The following is a 20,253-nucleotide window of genomic DNA, read 5'->3' on the forward strand; positions in this document are numbered from 1 at the left end:
GATGTTGTCATCCCTGTTGTTTTGTTATTTAGTTTTTAATGTTTGTTCTTCTGTTTGTTAGATTTACAAGTATTATCAGTATGGCCCATTTACAGCCATGCCGGTAGTGATGTTGTCATCCCTGTTGTTTTGTTATTTAGTTTTTAATGTTTGTTCTTCTGTTTGTTAGATTTACAAGTATTACCAGTATGGCCCATTTACAGCCATGCCGGTAGTGATGTTGTCATCCCTGTTGTTTTGTTATTTAGTTTTTAATGTTTGTTCTTCTGTTTGTTAGATTTACAAGTATTATCAGTATGGCCCATTTACAGCCATGCCGGTAGTAATGTTTTCATTCCTGTTGTTTCGTTACATAGTATTTATGCCCTTGTTATTTAGTTTTTAATAATTGCCAGAGTGGCCCATTTACAGTCACTTTGGCAATAACATTGTTGAGTTTGGTATATTGTTATTTATTTTATATGATACCCTTGTAATTTAGATTTTAACTTTTGTCAGAGTGGCCTATCTACAGTCACCTTGACAAACAATTTTTAAGTTGCTATTTTATTTTTATAGGTTAATTATATAATATCTATAAGGCACTGTTTAAGGTGTCTTTATTTGGCTATAGACTACCTTATAACACGAGTAAATGACAACGCTACAACAGTAGGCGGTTGTCATGTTTACAGAGGCCATTGATAACCTCTTGTGTTTTATGGCCCTAAAAAAAGTTTACAAAATGTGAACTATTTTTTAATATTTATAACGATTCCAATTTAATTTTTTTTCTCAAAAAATCCATAAATGCATAAGAGAACACAACCACTTTAAAGGTACACTTGCACAAGCCTCGAGCGACAATCAGGTGATACTTCTCAACTGTGACATGTTTGTTACTCCTGGTTTGTGTATGCGTAGCTTTAAAGTGGTTGTGCTCGCTTATATGTTAACTGATTTCATTGAGTTGGAATTGTTATAAATATTGAAAAATAGATTGCATTATATAAGTTTTGTATTTATGATCAAACAGCTGATAGCTTTCAAGTGAAAAAATCCTTGTTGCTCCTCCTTGTTCAAAAATGGCTGCTGAACTGAAAGGTTAAACATGTTTAATTTAAAGTTCACAGGATAAATATATTTTTTAAAGTTTTAATGCTCATGTAATGAATTTTTATTGAAGTTTTTAAATAAAAAATGTATGCTTTTACAATGTACTTTATATTACAGGTTCCTGTTCAGAAAACAGTGCCTCCAAAGACTCCAGTGCATTGATGTTACCATCCATTCTAAGTTTGAACATGGCTCTTGTACTTATCAACATTTTTCGGTGATGAAGATTGGCACCCTCAGCTCAAATATTACATCTTAGCCTAGGGCATTCCTAATATGACCAACATAACTTTAAAGTTTTTCCTTTACAGTTTTTATGTGTACTTTGGTGCTAGGTTTATCAAGCTCTGTTGATACCAACCTTAATTTAGTTGAAGGACAATTTTGTATTTGTAGGTATTGCTGTCTGAGTTGTATAAGGTATTGCTATCTGAGTTGTATAAGATGATTTAATTTAGTTAACATACTGTTGACTGAAACTAACAAACAGAGCTGTGAACTAAACGATGAGCAGCAAATAGATAATGGCCACTAGGTTAAAGGACTCAATTCTTTATAAAAAAACTTAAGATTATTGAGATTTTAAATTGTAATTGTGTTAGTTAATAGCAGGTTTTAATTCATAGTAATGTTTTATGAGATCAACTGTAAAATTTTTATTTAGCTCAGATTGTTTGAATGTAAAATGTCAGTTAAACTTATTTTGACTGATATTTATACGTCATAGTGCTTACTATCAAGACGAATATTTTTACAAAATAGTAATTTAAATAAAAGACCGGTTAATAACAAATTTTGGTTGTGTAAATTCAATTGCTTTTAAATGAGTTATTTTCAGTTGAATCAAATAATTGTATTTTAATTTTTGTTTGTGAAGATTTATAAACTAATATTAACTAAACAATTGAAATTAATGGTGGTTCCACTGCTACATCTTCTGAGTTGTATTGATCAGGATTCAACATTGATTTGTATCTCTTTATGTAATATTTTTTACATGTTTAGTGAATTATTAAACACAAAACTGGTTCCTTTCTGTTAACTATAATAGTTCCTAAACAACAGCTATAACTTAACTAAATAAATTTTAGGTATTATATTTATCTGAAATAGATACGATTTAGTGTGTTGTAAGTATAATACTTTATCACTTATCTGACTTAAACATGTGGCCATTACACAAGATAACTGAATATGTCAGGACAATAGCAAAATATAGTGAAAAGCATTCTAAAGTCTTAAAGAGTTTGTTTTTATTATCAATCATAGTATAGCATACTTATGTTGACTATGGTCTTAAAAAATTGTAAAATACATTACAGTATAAAAGTCTTGTCATAATACTACTATGTAAAATATGTGTACAGTATGAAAAAATTAAATTTATTTCATTTACAGGTACAAACAACACAACACAAAAGATCAATAGTTAACTCTAATTCATTATTGTGGGACAAAACACTCAACTTACTGACTAATTACCAAAATTATGTAGGGGTAGGAGGGTTAGAACAATGACCTTGGTACAATCGAAATAGTTAGCAAAACCAGGAGGAAAGTGGTAGAATTGAGTACACTACTCTCCACCCTACAATCACGCCAAGCATTTCATATGGTACTGTATTGTATTATGTTTATTTTTATGCACATTTATTGTTGTGTTTGGTACTATAATATACACTGGTGCAGTATTGTCCAAGGACAATGTAGATCAATATTTTTATACTAGATCTATTTTCAGCCTTTAGAATCAGTTAAATATACTCGTTGTACCTTACCATCAGATAAAAGGGAATGTCAGCCAAGCAAAGGTCGGATAAGTGTGACTATCATTACTGTTACAGTGAACACCATTTATGAATAATAAATTTATAGACCCTTTATAAATATATTATACGTGAGTGAGAGCCAGTTTTTTTTTTTTTTTTCAATAATCTTGAGCTTTTCCTTAATAGATTATATTTTTGTACTTTTTGAGGGTTGGAACATCACATCACGTCAAGGGTAGATATGTAATGAATTACATAAGTGAGAGTTTTCTGTTTAGTCTTATAACTTTTTAAGGTCATCTGATTCTTAAAAAAAAGGTAATTCAGTAATTAATTGCCAGTGCCCAAGGAACTAAGTGACCCACAGTTTAACATCAGTTTCGAATCATTTAAATTTTGATCTAATGTAAATCCAAGACAACCCAGATATACCTGACATTACTGATGGCGAGAGAAAAGAAGAGACCTGGATTCTGGCCTATCTGAAAATTGCAGGCGCTACTACTAGTATGTTGCCGCGCCTTGTTTCGTAATTCCATTATAATTATTGTTTCACTGTTTTGATTGATTTGCGGCCTAATTGTTATGTTTTATAAGATAATTTAAATGACGGTACTGTTTTGATCAATTAAAATTGAGCAAAATTTATGTTTGTAATAAATTATAATAATTAGGCTCTACAGTGGTTCTAAACAAACAATAATTCAAGGAATGAATTGCTGAAATTGAAGATTTTTGTATTGTTAAGGTAACAATTACTAATATTCATATATGTATAATGTAAATGTAGTGCTTTTATGTATATAAAATTTAACATTGATACCTTACTGACTAACACAATATACTGTAAACAAAAAACCTCTTACGCAAAAAAATAAGAACATTTGTAATTGGATAAAAAAAATTTGCTTCAACAGCTTAAATACAAATACCACGTCAAAAGAAAATAATTACATTTTGCTAAAATTGTAAATTGTTGAATATGAAACCGAGAGAACACAGTTTAATCCTCCAATGGTAAGCATGTTCGGAAGATAACATAAAAAACTTACTGTTAGTAATGTTGAAATTAACAACCCATTACTTTACATTTAAAGTTAAACAAGTGTGTTCACATTCATTTTCTTTCAGCAAGTTGTCAATCTTGTAGATCTTTCTGGGTGGCTTCAATCTTTGAACCGCTTCATACAACACTGCTTTTCTTGTCGCCTTTTCATCGTAGGATTCCCCATGTCTTTGCAGGCACTCTATCATGACGCGTTTTGTAGCCCTTTTACTGGGTACTTTATCTACCTGTTCCCCGTGATAAGGCACGTTATCAATCACTAAAACAGAGTCATCAGGTATGCAGCACACGCTCTTTTATCCACTTTTCAAAGTTCACACCATTCATCTGTCCATGGTAGTCTCCCGTGGAACAGTTAGCTTTGTAGATGAGGCGACCACCTTTCAAAAAGCCATCCTGAGATCCTATGTCCACAACGATCACGCGGTTTGCTGTGTTCATGTCCGGCAATACTCCATCCACTTCAAGACTTTGCCAACACCTTTGAAACATTAAGTTAGAGTCAATCCACGTCTCATCCAGGTAAAATTTCTTCTTCTTATTGTCTCGGGACTTCTTAATGTTTCCCATATACTCGAATCTCCAGTTGACAATGTCAGGCCTTTCAATAAACAGTTTTCTTTTCGACCCACACTTCTTCCATCTGAACCCCATGTTTTTCAGTTCACGTCGAAGAGCCCACTCACTCCATACAAAATGTATTTTTTCACGTAAAACCGGTAAGAGTTTTTTAAAGGTTGGCACAACTTTTTTTACTACATAAAAGTCCCTAATGACATTCACAATCACTCACCTGTCGAACTCGTCTATTTTAATTTTGTATTGATCACATCTTTGACGTTTTTTACCAGGGCTCATCAGTTTTTCTGCAGGAGTGGATTTTGCTTCTTTTCTTATTCTTTTTATTGATTGTTTCGAAACTTTGCAATAGTTAGCAGCACGTTCTGTTGCTTTTGCAAGAGGCACTGTTAACACTTTGTCACTCGCTTCTTTATCACAAATCTCTATCACTCGTCTTATAACTTCCCTTTCCCTACTATGAATTGTCGCCCCACGTTTCCGAACATTTTCCATTTTAAATACAATTAATTAAAAATAACAGTACAAATACTAATAAAACAGCAACAACAATAAAGATTAAAACAACAATAACAAATCAACAATGTCTATTGAATTCAATCAATACTTCAGAACACGTGATGCAACACTGACAGACTGAAATATGGGCGCGTCTAAGATGAGTCACACTCTGCAGGAATGCCACATTACTGAAAACAAATAACTCCATTGCTAGGATAAACAATTCGCAGGGTTGGCTGTGGGGCGCCTGAAATTACCGCGCGGCAACACACTAGTACACAACTGTGCGCCAGGTCTCTTCTTTTCTCTCGCCACCAGTATAGTAGTGCCCTTCCGGATATTGTCTATATAAGAGAATTTCTTAATTAAACTTAATTGTCTCAAATCTTCACTGTTCACTGATAACTAATAAATTTAATCATTACAGCGTACTTTTCTAATGTATAGCACAATAAAACTATTCTATTTTATTTCACCCCAAGTAGAAAATTAATAAGAATATTTGTCCATGTTTGTAAATTATAGTTTAGTGCTTTTATTCTCTGCTCCAGCTGTAATCAGCTGTTGTAATATCTACCCTGTTATTCTTGGCTGACCAGAAAGATATAAAAACCATGTTTGAGTGTTCTTTGTAAATTATTTTTGATCTCCTATGGACTATAACAGAAATAAAAGTCATAATAATAATGAGATATATTTATTATTACAAATTAGGTACATTTGTAATAATGAATATACTGCTCATGAAGATTCATACATAAGGTGTGGAAAACAATTCTTTGAGACAAACTTTTCTTATGCCAAAATCCGTTGTAGTGGAAAGATTTTAATTTTACATTAGTGACAGAAAATATTGTTCAACCGAGAATATGTTGCACACAAATAGTGTTCACTGTACAACAAATATGATGGTGCAATCTGAAAATATTGTGTTTTGGGCTTGAATTATTTATTTTGTGTGCTAGAAATTGGGTTCTGTGTGCTTAAACAACTTTTTTTATAATGTAAAGGTATAAAATGTTAGGTACACATTGTATTTTTGTACAAATATATTGTAATTTGGAGTGACATAGAACGATAAAGTATTTTCCTTGCAGTACATTTTCTGTCAACTGCACTTTCTAAAGAAGTAAAAAAAGAACTGTAATAATTTTCATATATCTTGTAAGTGATATTTTCCAATGTTTGTTCATTTGCTGCTGCATATTAATTTCATTAATAAACTAATTTGTGTGAATCTTAATTGAAACAACTTACCATTTGTTTTAATATAAAAACTATCTAATACGACTTGTTTTACTGTAAGAACTGTATTTATTATATTTGTCTTTATTGCTTTATGTTCAACGATTGATAGACTGGTCGTGTTATTCTCCTGTCTAGATAACCCTGTCTATTTAACATACTTTTTTCAAGCATTAAAGATATGAAATAGGTTTAATTATTTATATGTAAGTAAGCATAATAATAATAGAGTGATTACAAGTTCCAATATTATTGCACTACAAGTTAACGAGTTATTTTAAACTAATATCCTCAATAATTAACATTATTTTTCATTGTTTTGTATTTCTTATAGTCACTTCAAAACTTAAGAGAAATAAGTTGTCCATACACATAATCAAGAACGTTTTGAATGTTTGGAGTTTTTAAACAAGTTTATTGGCCTAGAGTTGATTCCATATACTTTAATCATTCCATTGGAGTCTTTTTGGAACAAACTAAATACAACTGTGAGATGAATATCTATTTTTGGTTTAGTAGATAATGAGGAAAGACTGAGTTGCATTTATATTTTAGGTACTATGTAACTAATTTCCATACTATAGTTTAACACAAGGATGGATTTAAAAAATTCCAAAATGCTTCTTTGTCTACATGATGATTAACATAACAACATACAGTACATAATAATAATATCCTTTATTTTTTAGTATAGTACTTTTTAAGTATTTTTAAACATACAGTATTTATGTAAGTACTGTAAATCCCAGATTATCTGGATTAATTAGTCTTATTAGAAGAAAATAATATTTTTAAATTAGACATAAAAATAAAGTAACACAATGATTTTGCTAGAGATATGTTTAAGAAAAACTCAATTTATTACAATGCCAAGGAACGACTTACTGTGCCCGTCAAACTCATAAGAAAAGTGTGATATTCTTTTTCTGTTATTGATGAGCAGATGTGAAATGTCACTATGAATTTGATACATTGGGCATATTTCGATGTGTAACTTTAACCCTCCAGCTCGTAATGAGTAACCTTCTAAAAAGATTATATGGTTTTGGCTTCGCATAGCAATTAAAAAAAGAGTTAAAGTTAGAGTTATACTACAGGAATAACAAAGGAATGGTTAAACTACAAGAATACTTGATCGGATGTCTTACCGTCTCATAGGAAAACAGTGAATAAACTGAAGTAATAATTATCATTGCATGTTTACTAAGTATTTTAACAAGTTACTTCTTACAATATGTACCTATATATAAGATGTAATACATCTAAAGATGTGCGTATGTACGCACATGTAAGTAAACATTTGCTTGTAAAAATGATCTATGATGATCTATTTCTATAGTCATTATTTATTTTTATAATATTGATTTTTTTTTTTTTTTTTGTAAAAGATAAAAAAAGTTACTCTTGTAAAAGTAAATACAACAACATAAAATTCGGTGGACAGGTCACATGCCATTGGACTGGTAACTTTGTTACAATTACCTAATATTTAAATTAATAGGTAGTTATGAACCTTTTGCGAATGTTTCCTAGTAACAGCATGTAACATATATTTCCTCCTGACTAGAATTGCTTACCTGAAAACAACCTAGAGTTTACTCTATAGGGTGGAAGTAAACTCATTACTTACTGTTATTTAGAATTACTTCAAGAACTTTCGTTAAGTTTTAAATTATTTTTATCCAGTCCACTTGACAAATTTATAATTTTAGGCAGATTGATTATTGAACGTATATATATACACATATACACGTTCAATAATCATGTGTGTGTACACACACACACACATGACTATGTTTAACACTAATCTGACATGAAATTGTAAGTAATTTATTTTTAGAAGATTTTGGTTCGGTCACGAAGTTTCAGCTTGCACTGAGGCTGATTTAGGACTAACGGTCCTCAGCCCATAGGAGTTTTAGTAATGACTAAATCAACAAATTTTACTGCATTTGTAAATCAATATTATTCGTATTGTTTTATTAACCAATAGATGTGGTGCTTGGGTCACAACTCAACTGATGGGTTACTTTATTAGGACTCTTCAGTTTGGTGCTCTGATAGTATAGGCAGCTCAACTAATTATAGTGTATATACAGTAAACTGTCTTATTGTCACTATGTACAAATGTACAGTTTGTAAAATACTTTTATCTGTGATGAAATGGTAACTAAAAGTTTAATAATAACACTAGTATTATTAAGATTCATTTTAAATATCTGCATGGATATTTATTTTTCAATCGATTTTGTAATATATCATTTTCTGACTATTCTAAAATTTAGTCAGCAATTGCTGGTTGTACAGTTATTTTATTTTTAATCTTTTCTTGCCTTTTTACAGTTAATGTTGACATAAAAAATTCACAAAGTTATAGTGTAAGTATAACTTCCAGTCAACCAATTGTTAGAAAGAGGTAACAAATTGTTAACTAGTTTTTTGAAGATTTAGCATTTACTTTTAGCGCTTTTAAGTAGTATATATGTGGCCGAGTGAATGGTGGTTGTGTGTGCTTGTGAGCTTGTTTTTCCTACCTAGAGTAGCTAACAAAATTTCAATTCATGTAAATATCGAATAAAAATTTATTGTAAAAGGAAATTTTGTCTCATTGCCAACCCTTCCAGGTATAATAATTTGTTTGACCAAAAACAAACCGAAATATCATGTTAAACTTACAAAACCTTAATAATTACACAAAAGCCACTAATTCTGTTTTTTTTTTTCACTTATTTTAATTTGAGAACAGCTTATTGTAATAAGGTAAAATTTGGTATATAGCTTTATAACTTAATGATGTACGAGGTGTGGCAGAAAATTAATGAGACTGGAATCACTGAGAGTGATCTGACAACACTGCAACCTTCTCCTTATCACAACTTGTACTCTCCCAAAGACCCAGTACAAGTTTCAACCTTGTACAGTGACTACATGACCCGTTAGAACATGAGTGAAGTGTTTCTAATTGTGGTATGTTTTGACAATGGAACAGGCTGGGTGATTCTGCTACTTTAACTTTTGAAAATTTGCAAAAAGCTTATGGGGAACATTTATAATCAAAAGCACAAGTTTTTCGGTGACATGGGGCATTTTTAGACGGCTGAGAATCAGTTAAAGAGTTGGGAGGACTTCAACATAGAAAACTGATTAGAACATTGAAGGAGTGAGGGCTCTGGTGAGGTCAGACCGTTGACTTACATTAAGACTAATGAGTAAAGAGTTGAGTTTGAATTATTTCACCCTTCATCAGGTTCTGACACAAGGTTTGGGAATGAGAAAGCTATGTGCCAAGATGGTACCAAAAAACCTGACAATTGAACAAAAAGACACATGATAAAATAAAACATCAAGACCATGTTTATTTGTTTTACTGAAAGCAGGGGAATCGTTCACAGAGAATTTGTGCATCCAAGATAACTTGTTAACCAAGTCTATTGTAAAGAAGTCCTTGAACTGCTCAGGAAAGGGTACTTCGGGTCAGATCGGACATTTCAGACTGTTGGATGCTCCGTCATTACAATGTCCCTTGTCACACGGCAATCTCTATCAACCAGTTTTTGACCAAGAAAGATATTACTGTGATTCACCAAGATACCAATACTTACTACAATGTTGAATTTTATGGTACTCATGAGCGGGCAAAACTAAAATCTTCGGATTTGTGCTTCTACAGTGAAAATAAAGCTGAGCTTGGTAAACCCAGAATGAGAAATTTAAAATTCAACAGCGCACTACAGGAAATTGAACAATCTATAAATGAATATTTCAAAGGCACCTCATTAAACATAGAAAATGAGAATAGAGTGAATGAGAGCCATTTAATCAACAGCCAGTTGGAGACTAGAGTGGCTGAACACGCTTGTGAGCTACATAATATATTTGGAATATTGATTAATAGGTATGGGCCGGAGGATTTCACTAAAATTCTGCAAGTGACTACAAATATTCTTGAAGAATACAACGAAACAGTAATAGCAAACAGTTTATTAAAATCCCAAAATAATGAATTAGAAAGTAAATGTACTGACATTGAAAAAGCCCTGCAAAAGGAAAAATCAGTTAGGTTGGAGGAGCTTGAGTTGTCTGTGTGTATGGAGGCGGATGTTGAAGTGGATGTACAAAGACACTATAAGAACATTAACTCAAGACTTATCAACGTATATTGAAGACGCTAAAGTGAAGAATAATATAATTCAGGAGCAAATTGCTAACACAGCCTCATTAAACAATGAACTAAACCAGCTAAGGAAAGACAATGAGTTTCTAAACAGTAGGATTATTCAACTAAATAAAATTGCAGAAAGTGTAAATTCAAGGTTCAATAATCAAGTCAATGACTTTAAGGGTCTGGAAAACACACTGAAGCTACAAATAGTAGAATTGAAACAGCAACTGAGTAATCTGAAAGGTAAAAGCTTAGATGGACAGGATGGTAGTGTGACTGCACAGGGAAATGATTTTACTTTATGTTCCACGTTGTTGGCAAATGGATGGATTCAGGATGATTTGATCTCATTGTATTTTGACTTACTTCTTCAAAGCAGTATAATGAAGGATGCCTACTTTATGAAGCCATGCATCGGTCAAGCTATTAAGTGTGCGGAAAACGTTGATGTCCTTTTGGAACATGAGATTTTTAATAAATCCTATGTATTCATACCAATTAGTGACTCGAAAGGAGAAATGGAAGTCAGTGGCTCTCATTGGAGTCTGATGCTTTATACCAAAACTGAAAATACATTTTATTACTTTAATTCGATGAATAATTACAATCTTGGCCATGCCAGAGATGTATTAACGAGGTTGAAGTCGCGCATGTGCTCAACAGGTCCAAGTTGTTTCACTGAAGTAAGCTGTCCTCAACAAAGAAATGGCAGTGACTGTGGTGTGTATGTGCTTCTCTTTGTGGATAGGTTGATTGGGATGTTATTGACTCGGAAGGATCTTGTGGGTTTTGACTTTAAGGAGTGTTTTGGTTCTTCAGAGATCAACGAATTGGATATAATCCAGAAACGTTATATTATGACCTACTTAATATACAAACTGCAATACAAGAAGCTGGGAGAGGGTATTGCAAAGAAATTTATTCTTTGTGGAAAAAGTGACATCAAATCAGACCTATCCAAAATAAATACTTATGAGACCCATGCAAATGTTGAAAGACAGGAAAATAAACCGAATGAGGAACATGTCAAAATATTAAAGGAAGATTTAAACAAATTAAAAAATGAAAATGAAAATGAAAATCTTCAAAGTGTTGTTGAAATTCTTCATAGTGATAAAAAACTGTTACAGGACAAAATAAATAAAGCTGAGTCAGTAGGTCAGCATTGTCTCAAATGCTCCCTGCCACTGGTAAATAAAACTGCTGAGCATTCACCAAACCAAAATAAAGGTCGAGTTAAGACCCGAGACCAAACTGTACATGTGAATAAAGCAACTAAGAAAAGTAAATCTAATCTAATAATACTTGCAGACAGCCATGGTAGGGACCTAGGTCGTCTTATAGAACAAAAGACTACCTTAAATGTTTGCTCGTTTGTTAAACCTGGAGCAAAGTTCAGCCAGGTAACGAAAGAAGTTAAAGATCTTACAGCGGAGCTGGAACCCAGTGACTACCTTCTAGTGTTGGCTGGTACTAACAACATCCAGACTACAGGCATTGATACACTAATGAATGATATCACTAAATTAGTAAATGATTTCCAACACATCAATCTTATTCTGTCTACAATACCGATGCGACACGATCTGCCTCAGCTTGATTTAAAGATATCTATAATCAATTCCAAAATTGAACGGTTAGCTGAAAACTTTCCAAACCTACAGCTTCTGCCTCTGCATCTGCTTCCAAGGCACGTCTTCACAGCACACGGACTCCACTTTAACATGAAAGGAAAAGCTAGGATAGCAGATATGGTCTCTAAATTGAAACAAATGAAGGGCACAAGTCATAATGTGCCAAGACAACCTAAAAATCAAACACATCCTTTCTCTATTCCATCATGTAAAATTACCGTTCTTGAAACAGACATAAAACAACTGATGGACCACTTTCAAAATGACCAATCGGTGGGTTTTGCACACTCCATATCTGCCGATTTTGAAAACACAGAGAAACACATGTCAGCTGGCATTGCCGTTGTTTTTAGGAAAAGATTTGGCCGGCCTAAAACATCTGATTTGGTAAATAAACACCTGGCGTATCAGAAAGTAATAAATGGTCCATCAGTGTATAGTCTAATTACCAAGGACAAGTACAGTGGAAAACCAACAAAACAGGAATATGATGCTGCCTTTCTAAAACTTCAAGAAGACTTCATCTCGAAAGATCTCAAAACACTGGTGTGTTCTGCAGTCGGATGTGTTAGAGACTTGATCCAGGTATCTCATTTCGCCAAGAACATTGTTGAGTTTCAGCAGGTTACCGGAGCAACAGTCTGCATAGTCTCATATGAACAACCAACAGCACAGAGGCAACTGTGGAGAGGCCTCACACACAACGAGTTTGTCAGAACCCTGAGGAAGCAATTAGCTGAGCACCAGGCGCAGAAACAGCAGCTAGATATCTCTCCTTCATCGCAGTCTCCACTCTCCGGTGAAGTTGTTGTGCTCAGTGATATAGGTCTCAGTGTAGATACATTTGCATCTTGTTTGTCCCTCACTGACACACCTACACTCTCACAGAATATTTCTCTCACTGACTCTCCTACATCTTCACAAAACACCTTTCTCACTAAGACACCTACAAAGTTACAAAATGTCTCTCCCACTAATACATCTTCAACAAATGTAACTGGTAATAGTGTAAATTTAAACTAGAACTTCTTGACAACGACACAGTCTCGGCAAACTTAGACCAGCCTTTAATTCCAAATGTAATTAGCAGAAATTTTCCCAAAGAAGACATGCAAAATCAACTTCATAAGGCTAACTTAGTATGCTCCAAAGCTAGTAATAATATGCATGCTAGAAACTATAATTTAATAATGCACTGCAACATCCGAGGTATAAGCCAAGACAAAATTTCAGAACTAAATATATTTTTATCAGAATCAAAAATAAAGATAATCTCACTGAACGAACATTGGCTTGACAATGAGTGTATAAATATATTAAATTCATTAAATAATTATATTTTAGGTGATTATTATGTAAGACAAAATAATCAAAGAGGAGGTTCTTGTCTTTTAATAGAAAAACACTATCCCTATATACCAATTAAACTTTTTATTGATTTATATGAAGATTTTATTTTTGAATGTTCGTGCATTGAGCTTCTTGATCATAGCGTAGTCATTGTTTCTATCTACACTATACCAGACTATAATGCCAGAAAAATATTTTTTGCCAAACTTGAGAAAATGTTCTTAATAATTGAAAAAGTATTAAAGAATAAATCGATCTTAATAGTGGGTGACTTTAATGTAAATATACTAGTAGAAAATGATATAACAAGCAAATTCTTAGAAATAATTGAATGTAATGGTTTTCAGTGTATGTTTGGTGATCCAACTAGAGTGTCAGTAAATACTTCAACTTGTATAGATAACATATTAACTAGAAAAGGATATGATGTTATAGCCAAAATGAATATTGACCTAGGTCTTTCTGACCATAATGCGATTTTTTTAAATATCCCACAAAATACAATAGAAAAGCAAGGCTTTAAAGAAATACTGGTAAGGAAAAGGATATTCTCTAGTAAACAAATTAATATTTTTATGGAATCACTAAAAAATTGTGACGATTTAACAGTAAGCCCAAGTATAAATGCTGAGGAAAGCTACAATAACTTTCTAACTTGTTTTTTAAGACATTATGAGTCTGCTTTTGTTCCAAAAACTGTTAAAGTTAAACAGAAAAGAAAAAAAGTAGTTTTACATTCGATTACACAAGGAATAAAAATATCAGCAAAAAGAAAACGTGAACTTCACTGGAAATCAAAATTCAGTAGAAGTATACAATTTCTAAGTTGTGTTAAATCCTACAAAAAGATTTTCAAAAACGTAGTTATTGAGGCAAAGAAAAGGGCAAACTCCTCGTTTATACAGAACTCAGAAAATAAATGCAAGGCTGCCTGGCATGTTGTGAATAAAGTACTCGGTAAAGATAATAAAAACAGAGAAGATAAAATTACTTTAATAGATTCAAATAACACGGAATAAGTAATCCAGCTCAAATTGTTGAACTTTTTAATGATTATTTTTCTAACATTGTACAAAAAATTAGTGTTCCAAAGGCTACTGTAAAAGGAATTCATAATTCATTAAGAAATTTTTGTACTGAAGAGAGGGTTGCATTGCACAATCTTGAACCTTGTACAGTTGATGAGATCAGGAGATGTGTTTTAGGTCTAAAAAATAAAATTTCTGTAGGGTGGGATGGGATACCAATAAGACTAATTAAAATCTCTGTTGATATCATTTCAGAACCATTGACACAAATAATCAACAAATGTTTAAATGAAGGGATTTTTCCTGATAAATTAAAGTATTCTCAAGTTACTCCAGTTTTTAAAAAGGGCTCGAAGTTAGATTTAAATAATTATCGACCTATTTCAGTTCTAAGCAATTTCTCAAAGATATTTGAAAAGATTATTCACTCTAGATTAGTTGATTACTTTGAAAAAAACAAACTCTTTTACGATAAACAATTCGGGTTCAGAAAAAACATGAATACTCAATCAGCTTTGACAGAATTTACAAACAGCATATTACATGGTCTGGACGGGTCACGGAATACAGCCGGTATTTTCTGTGATCTGTCTAAGGCGTTTGATTGTGTAGATCATTCGGTCTTACTGTTAAAGCTACATGACTATGGCATTGGTGGAAATTGTTTGTCCCTTCTAAAGTCTTACCTAACAAAAAGGAAACAAAGAACAGTTATTCAAGAGAACTACAATAAAGTGTATTCAAATTGGAAAAGTAATAGTGTGGGAGTGCCACAAGGTTCTATCTTGGGTCCTCTTTTCTTTTTAATTTTTATAAACGATCTTCCTAGATTTATTACCAAAGATTTAGTATTATTTGCTGATGACACAACAGCTATTATCAAAAGCTCTACTAGTGAAGAACTAATAATCACTCTTTCAGAAGTGATGGATGATTTGGATTCTTGGTTTCATTCCAATGGTTTAAAACTTAATATAGATAAAACCCAAGTAGTAAAATTTGGTATTAGAAATAATAAAAATGGCAATTTTAACTTCCCAAATTTAGTTGACTCACATAAATTCTTGGGAATTAAAATTGATAGTAATTTTAAATGGAAAGCTCATCTAAATGACCTTCTATCAAAACTAAGATCCATTTCTTTTATATTTTTGCACTTAAGAGAAAATGTTTCATTTGACGTTCTAAAATCTGTTTACCATGGTTATGTGGAATCAATTCTTAGTTATGGGATTGTGTTATGGGGTCTAGCTCCTGGCATTAAAGCAGTTTTTAGATTACAAAAAAGAATTATCCGAATAATGACAAATTCTCATTTTCGAGCACCTTGCAAATCATTGTTTAGAAATAAAAAAATATTAACTTTAACCAGTTTGTACATATATGAGTTGTTGGTTTATATCCATTTAAGCAAAGACCAACTAATAGAAGATCTAAGATTTCAACATAATTATAACACTCGAAATAACGCTAATTTTAGAATACCCCTCCATCGCTCAACATTCTATGAAAAAAGCCCTTTGTATTCGGGGTTGATATTGTACAATAACCTACCCTTAACATTTAAGTCAATGACCATAGGAAAATTGAAAAATGAATTAAAGACTGTTCTTATTGACAAAGCTATATATGAAATAGATGAACTACAGCTAAACCTCCTTAGTTAATTCTAAATAAAAATCAAGTGTTTGTTATTTTTCTGACTAAATTTTATTGTAACATAATAAAATTACTATAAGGCTTTAGTATGTATTGTATATTATGACAATGTACCAGTTCACTATTGTAAAAAAACATGTAAAGAACGTTTTGTACAAATAAATATCTATGTCTATGTCTATGTCTATTCACCAGCCCCCTATTTACCTGATCTCATATAATTTTTTACTAGCTTTATTTTCAAAATGGTGGCTTCTTCAAAACTTTAAACGTACATATTTTAAAAATGACATATGATAACAAAAGTTACAGTTATCATAGTATATTTGCAGAATTTAATTACAAATCTATCAATAACAAGTTAAAGAAAATTGGTTGTTCAAAATAATTACATTGCCTGCATACTTCTTAATGTTTAAGATAGGATCAAACTTTCTATTTATCAGTTCCATTATTACGGGAATTGGAGGTTAGTTCTCTCAATCAATGTTTGATCTTCAGGACAACTGACACCAGGTGAATCCATTTTCCGGTGCATCGACGTTATCAGCTGATTGTTCGGTTGGCGAGACACTGTTGCGATGGAGTAATGTGTTAAACAAATAATGGGAACTGAATTTTAGCTTCTCATTTAACATGAGTTCACCTAGTAAATTTCTTTTAGAATGTTTATAAATTTCATTTTCTTCAAGCGTGTTTAATTTGATGCTTTTGCCACATTGATGTAACACTTTGTTATTTTCATTAATTCTGTTTATTCTGTGGTTCTAATCCACCAAATTTTGAGTAAATGATAAAGTCTGTTCATGCAATTTAGATTTCAGGCAATGCTCTTTAAATCTTTGGCTAAACGACCTGCCTGTCTACCGATGTAAAAATTATGACAATCGGAAGTCAGTTTATGAACGTTGGTTTGAAAGTTTTTGTCCAAGTTCTGAGATTTACATCTTAAAATGTTCCTAGTGTGGTTTGTTGTCTTAAATGCTAGGTATAAGCCATGGGATTTAAGGTGTTTTTTAGTGCAATGCTGTATAATCAAGCTATACTCAACGCATTTGTACTTCTTGTCCTGCTTTTCATTTTCCTTATTATTAACGAGTAATATTTAGTTCTTTTTCTTTACTATTTTGTGCACCATAGTATTGTTATAACCATTAGTCTTGATAATATGTTTTATGATGATTCATTCTTTGTTATAATTGGTTACATTCAGTGGTACTTTTATAAGTCGGTAAATCATAGAGTTATAATTGTCACTTTTTGCATGTATGGATGATATGAAGTGGAAAGGATGGTTTGGTCTGATTTTGTATGTTTACAGTAAATACCATATTCAAAATTATTGTTGCTTTTGTCTAGGGTGAGGTCTAAAAAATCAGTTGATGTGAAGTTTCTGTTTCAATGATGAAATTCACATTGGGGGCAATGGTGTTGAAATATTTATGGAAAAGATCTAACTGGCGTACAGTACCATTAAATAAACCATTAAACCTATGTTACCATTAAATATTGTTGTTTGCAAGAATTGATACAGTTTGTTATTAAGAATCCCTTTTTATTAAGTTTGTTTTGTGGGAGGAATTTTAGTTTTGTACAAGACCCACCTTGCAACGAAATCTGTCACCCATTTCTCAGATATCTGAGAAACAACTAACTCGATTCCAGTCTCTAAGTCCAGATCTAAACCCCTAAAAGTTTAAACATATGTTATATTCTGGACAACCTTCGTAGCTAATACCTTTTAACTTAAATGTTTATAGTTCAAAGCGTAACTTGAATGACTCAAAAAGTAAAACATCTTTAGTATTTTAAGTTGTTTCTCATCTTGAAGTTTTTCTTATAGGAATACTAGTTATTAATTTTTTAAGTCAATAATTAAGGCTAGAATATAGAACAGTTTTCAAATAACTTCATTAAAGGAAACTAGAATGGTAAAATTCGTGATTGGAATGAGAATTGAATCTTTACACAGTGGAACAGAGCATCAAGTATTTTTTATGTACTTCAATGCAGAGCAGTCAATAAATTAACAATTAAATTTCTATAAAATAACATAATTATATATTATTTAACAGAAAATGGTCAGAAAATATACAACACGCTTATAGAATTTATGAACGCAATTATACACCTGCAGCATCATATTGGTATCTCTCCAAGAGCTTACTGATAGACTAAAAAAGCTTGGCCAAGTAGTTTAAAAAAATTAACATTAAATGATTTGAAACTATTCTGATATCTAATGGACTGATGAAAAGAGTTAAGTAAATTTGGACCAAACTAAAAAAGAAATTTTTTAAATAAAAGATACTCTGATTTTATTAACTATAATGTTTTTTTGTTTGTGTCTCTGAACTGAATATGGGTCAATAGCTGTGTATACTAAACCTCAGAACTTTATTGTTAAATTTTAAATTTGTAGGAAGTAATCTTAAGTCTGTGAACTGGTCCTGAAGTTTTCATTTTTTGTTTTAAATAATATTTAAAACATTGTTTTTCTTAGAATTATCAGATGTTTGTGAATTATCTTCTATAGTGAAATAAATATTTGAATCCATACGGAAAACATGTTATGATAATCTCAGATTTGAAAGTTGAATAGAAAATAAATGATAGAAATCTATAAAAAAGATCTGATGCTCGGTGGGGTTCAAGTCTACTTCTCTCAATTTCTGGTTGAATGCTCTTACACTTGTATTACGAGATCATAGACTTTTCACCAAAATGTATTTCTTGTAAAGCCAAATGTAAATAAAATTTGGAGTGTGGTGAGAGAACCTATTAAACACCACGAGGTATACAATGATATTCACATTCCATATGAAAGTCAATAATTGTTAAAACTGAGCTGTCACGACACAGCCGAGTAATTCAAATATCATACGTGACACCTTGTTCAGCCTGTCACAGCCCACAGGCCTAGTGGTAAATCTGGCACCGATTGCCCTGTTTAGTTGTATATAATCTTCTCTTATATGAAGACCGTTTAGCCACATAAGGAGGGCGCTGATTTTTGTAACATAGTAGACTAGGGTAGGGACAGAACTGTTAACAAAAACTGTTCACCTTCCAAGTTGATCCGGCTAACTGTTGCAAGATACATTAATTCTAGATTATACCTTGTCTACTGCTTACTGCATATATGGCTCTTGAACGTTAGAGATTGGGTGTAAAGTGTAAAAGTGTTAATAGAAATATCAGCTGTATAAACATTAATAATAACAGGAGAAGCTAACTCTGAGATAGGCTATCAGGAAACTAAAACCGCTCTCTGATAAACCTTAACAAATCGGTCAATCATCAAACATAGAGCTTAAAAGCTATAAAAGGGCGACAAGATATTAGATCAAAAAGCTTCACTTCACTATAGGTCTTTTCTCCATTATGTATCATAAACTGCTGACAGATCACTGTTGACTCTAAAGTCTCAGCCCTTTTATCGGTTTTGGATTGTTATATTGACCTTGTTTTCCCAGTAAAGAAGGTCAAGTATAGGAAAATGAAATCCGTCACAAAGATCGTTCTGGATCAGGAAATATTACAGCTGCTTGATCGTATGTTGTCTTTGTATGCCCAAACAAAACACCTAGACTCAGCTCATGTTTTGCATCAATTGTACCACAAAGTCAAATTACAATTTCGAGCAAGTGTTCAATCCGCCAAGGCTGCTTCAGTTCTGAAACATTTAAAGGAAGCTCAAAATAAGGGTAAAGCGGTTTGGAGTATCATAAATAATATTCATAACAATAAGAGCCCAAAAGCTTTCTCCCGACTGTCTTTGAAGGCTGATGATGGTTCACTTATTGTTGATCCCATGGATGTCTCGCACAAATTCAATTGTTATTTCTCTGAGATAGGCCAGGGTGTGGGTAATAACATATCTCAGAATGCACGATATCCTTCTTATACTTTACAGGACATACCTTCATCGTTGTATCTCACACCTACCAACGAATTCGAGGTAATCTCAATAATAAGATCTTTGAAACCAAGTCATTCTGCATGGACCGATGGCATCTCTTCTAACCTCTTGAAAGACATTGCAAAACAGCTCGCTGCGTTCCTTGGTTCGTATTGCAAACTCCTCTTTCACGGAAGGTAAATTTCCTTCCATGCTCAGACTGGCGATAGTCAGACCAGTACACAAGAAGGGGAGCCCTAAGGA

General features: G+C 32.3%; 1 protein-coding gene across 2 annotated transcripts in view; it reads left to right on the top strand.

The window, feature by feature from the left end:
• LOC124369211 overlaps positions 1-2,810 on the top strand; it is a 64,903-nt gene extending 62,093 nt beyond the window's left edge. For both annotated transcript variants that reach the window (XM_046827050.1, XM_046827051.1), the window contains one exon: positions 1,213-2,810. In XM_046827050.1, the coding sequence (XP_046683006.1) occupies positions 1,213-1,316 (104 nt within the window). In that variant the 3' untranslated portion in view covers positions 1,317-2,810. The remainder of the gene's footprint in view (positions 1-1,212) is intronic.
• The last annotated feature ends 17,443 nt before the right edge of the window (positions 2,811-20,253 follow it).

The sequence above is a fragment of the Homalodisca vitripennis genome, chromosome X (assembly GCF_021130785.1).
Source record: "Homalodisca vitripennis isolate AUS2020 chromosome X, UT_GWSS_2.1, whole genome shotgun sequence".
In the NCBI taxonomy this organism is placed as follows: domain Eukaryota; kingdom Metazoa; phylum Arthropoda; class Insecta; order Hemiptera; family Cicadellidae; genus Homalodisca; species Homalodisca vitripennis.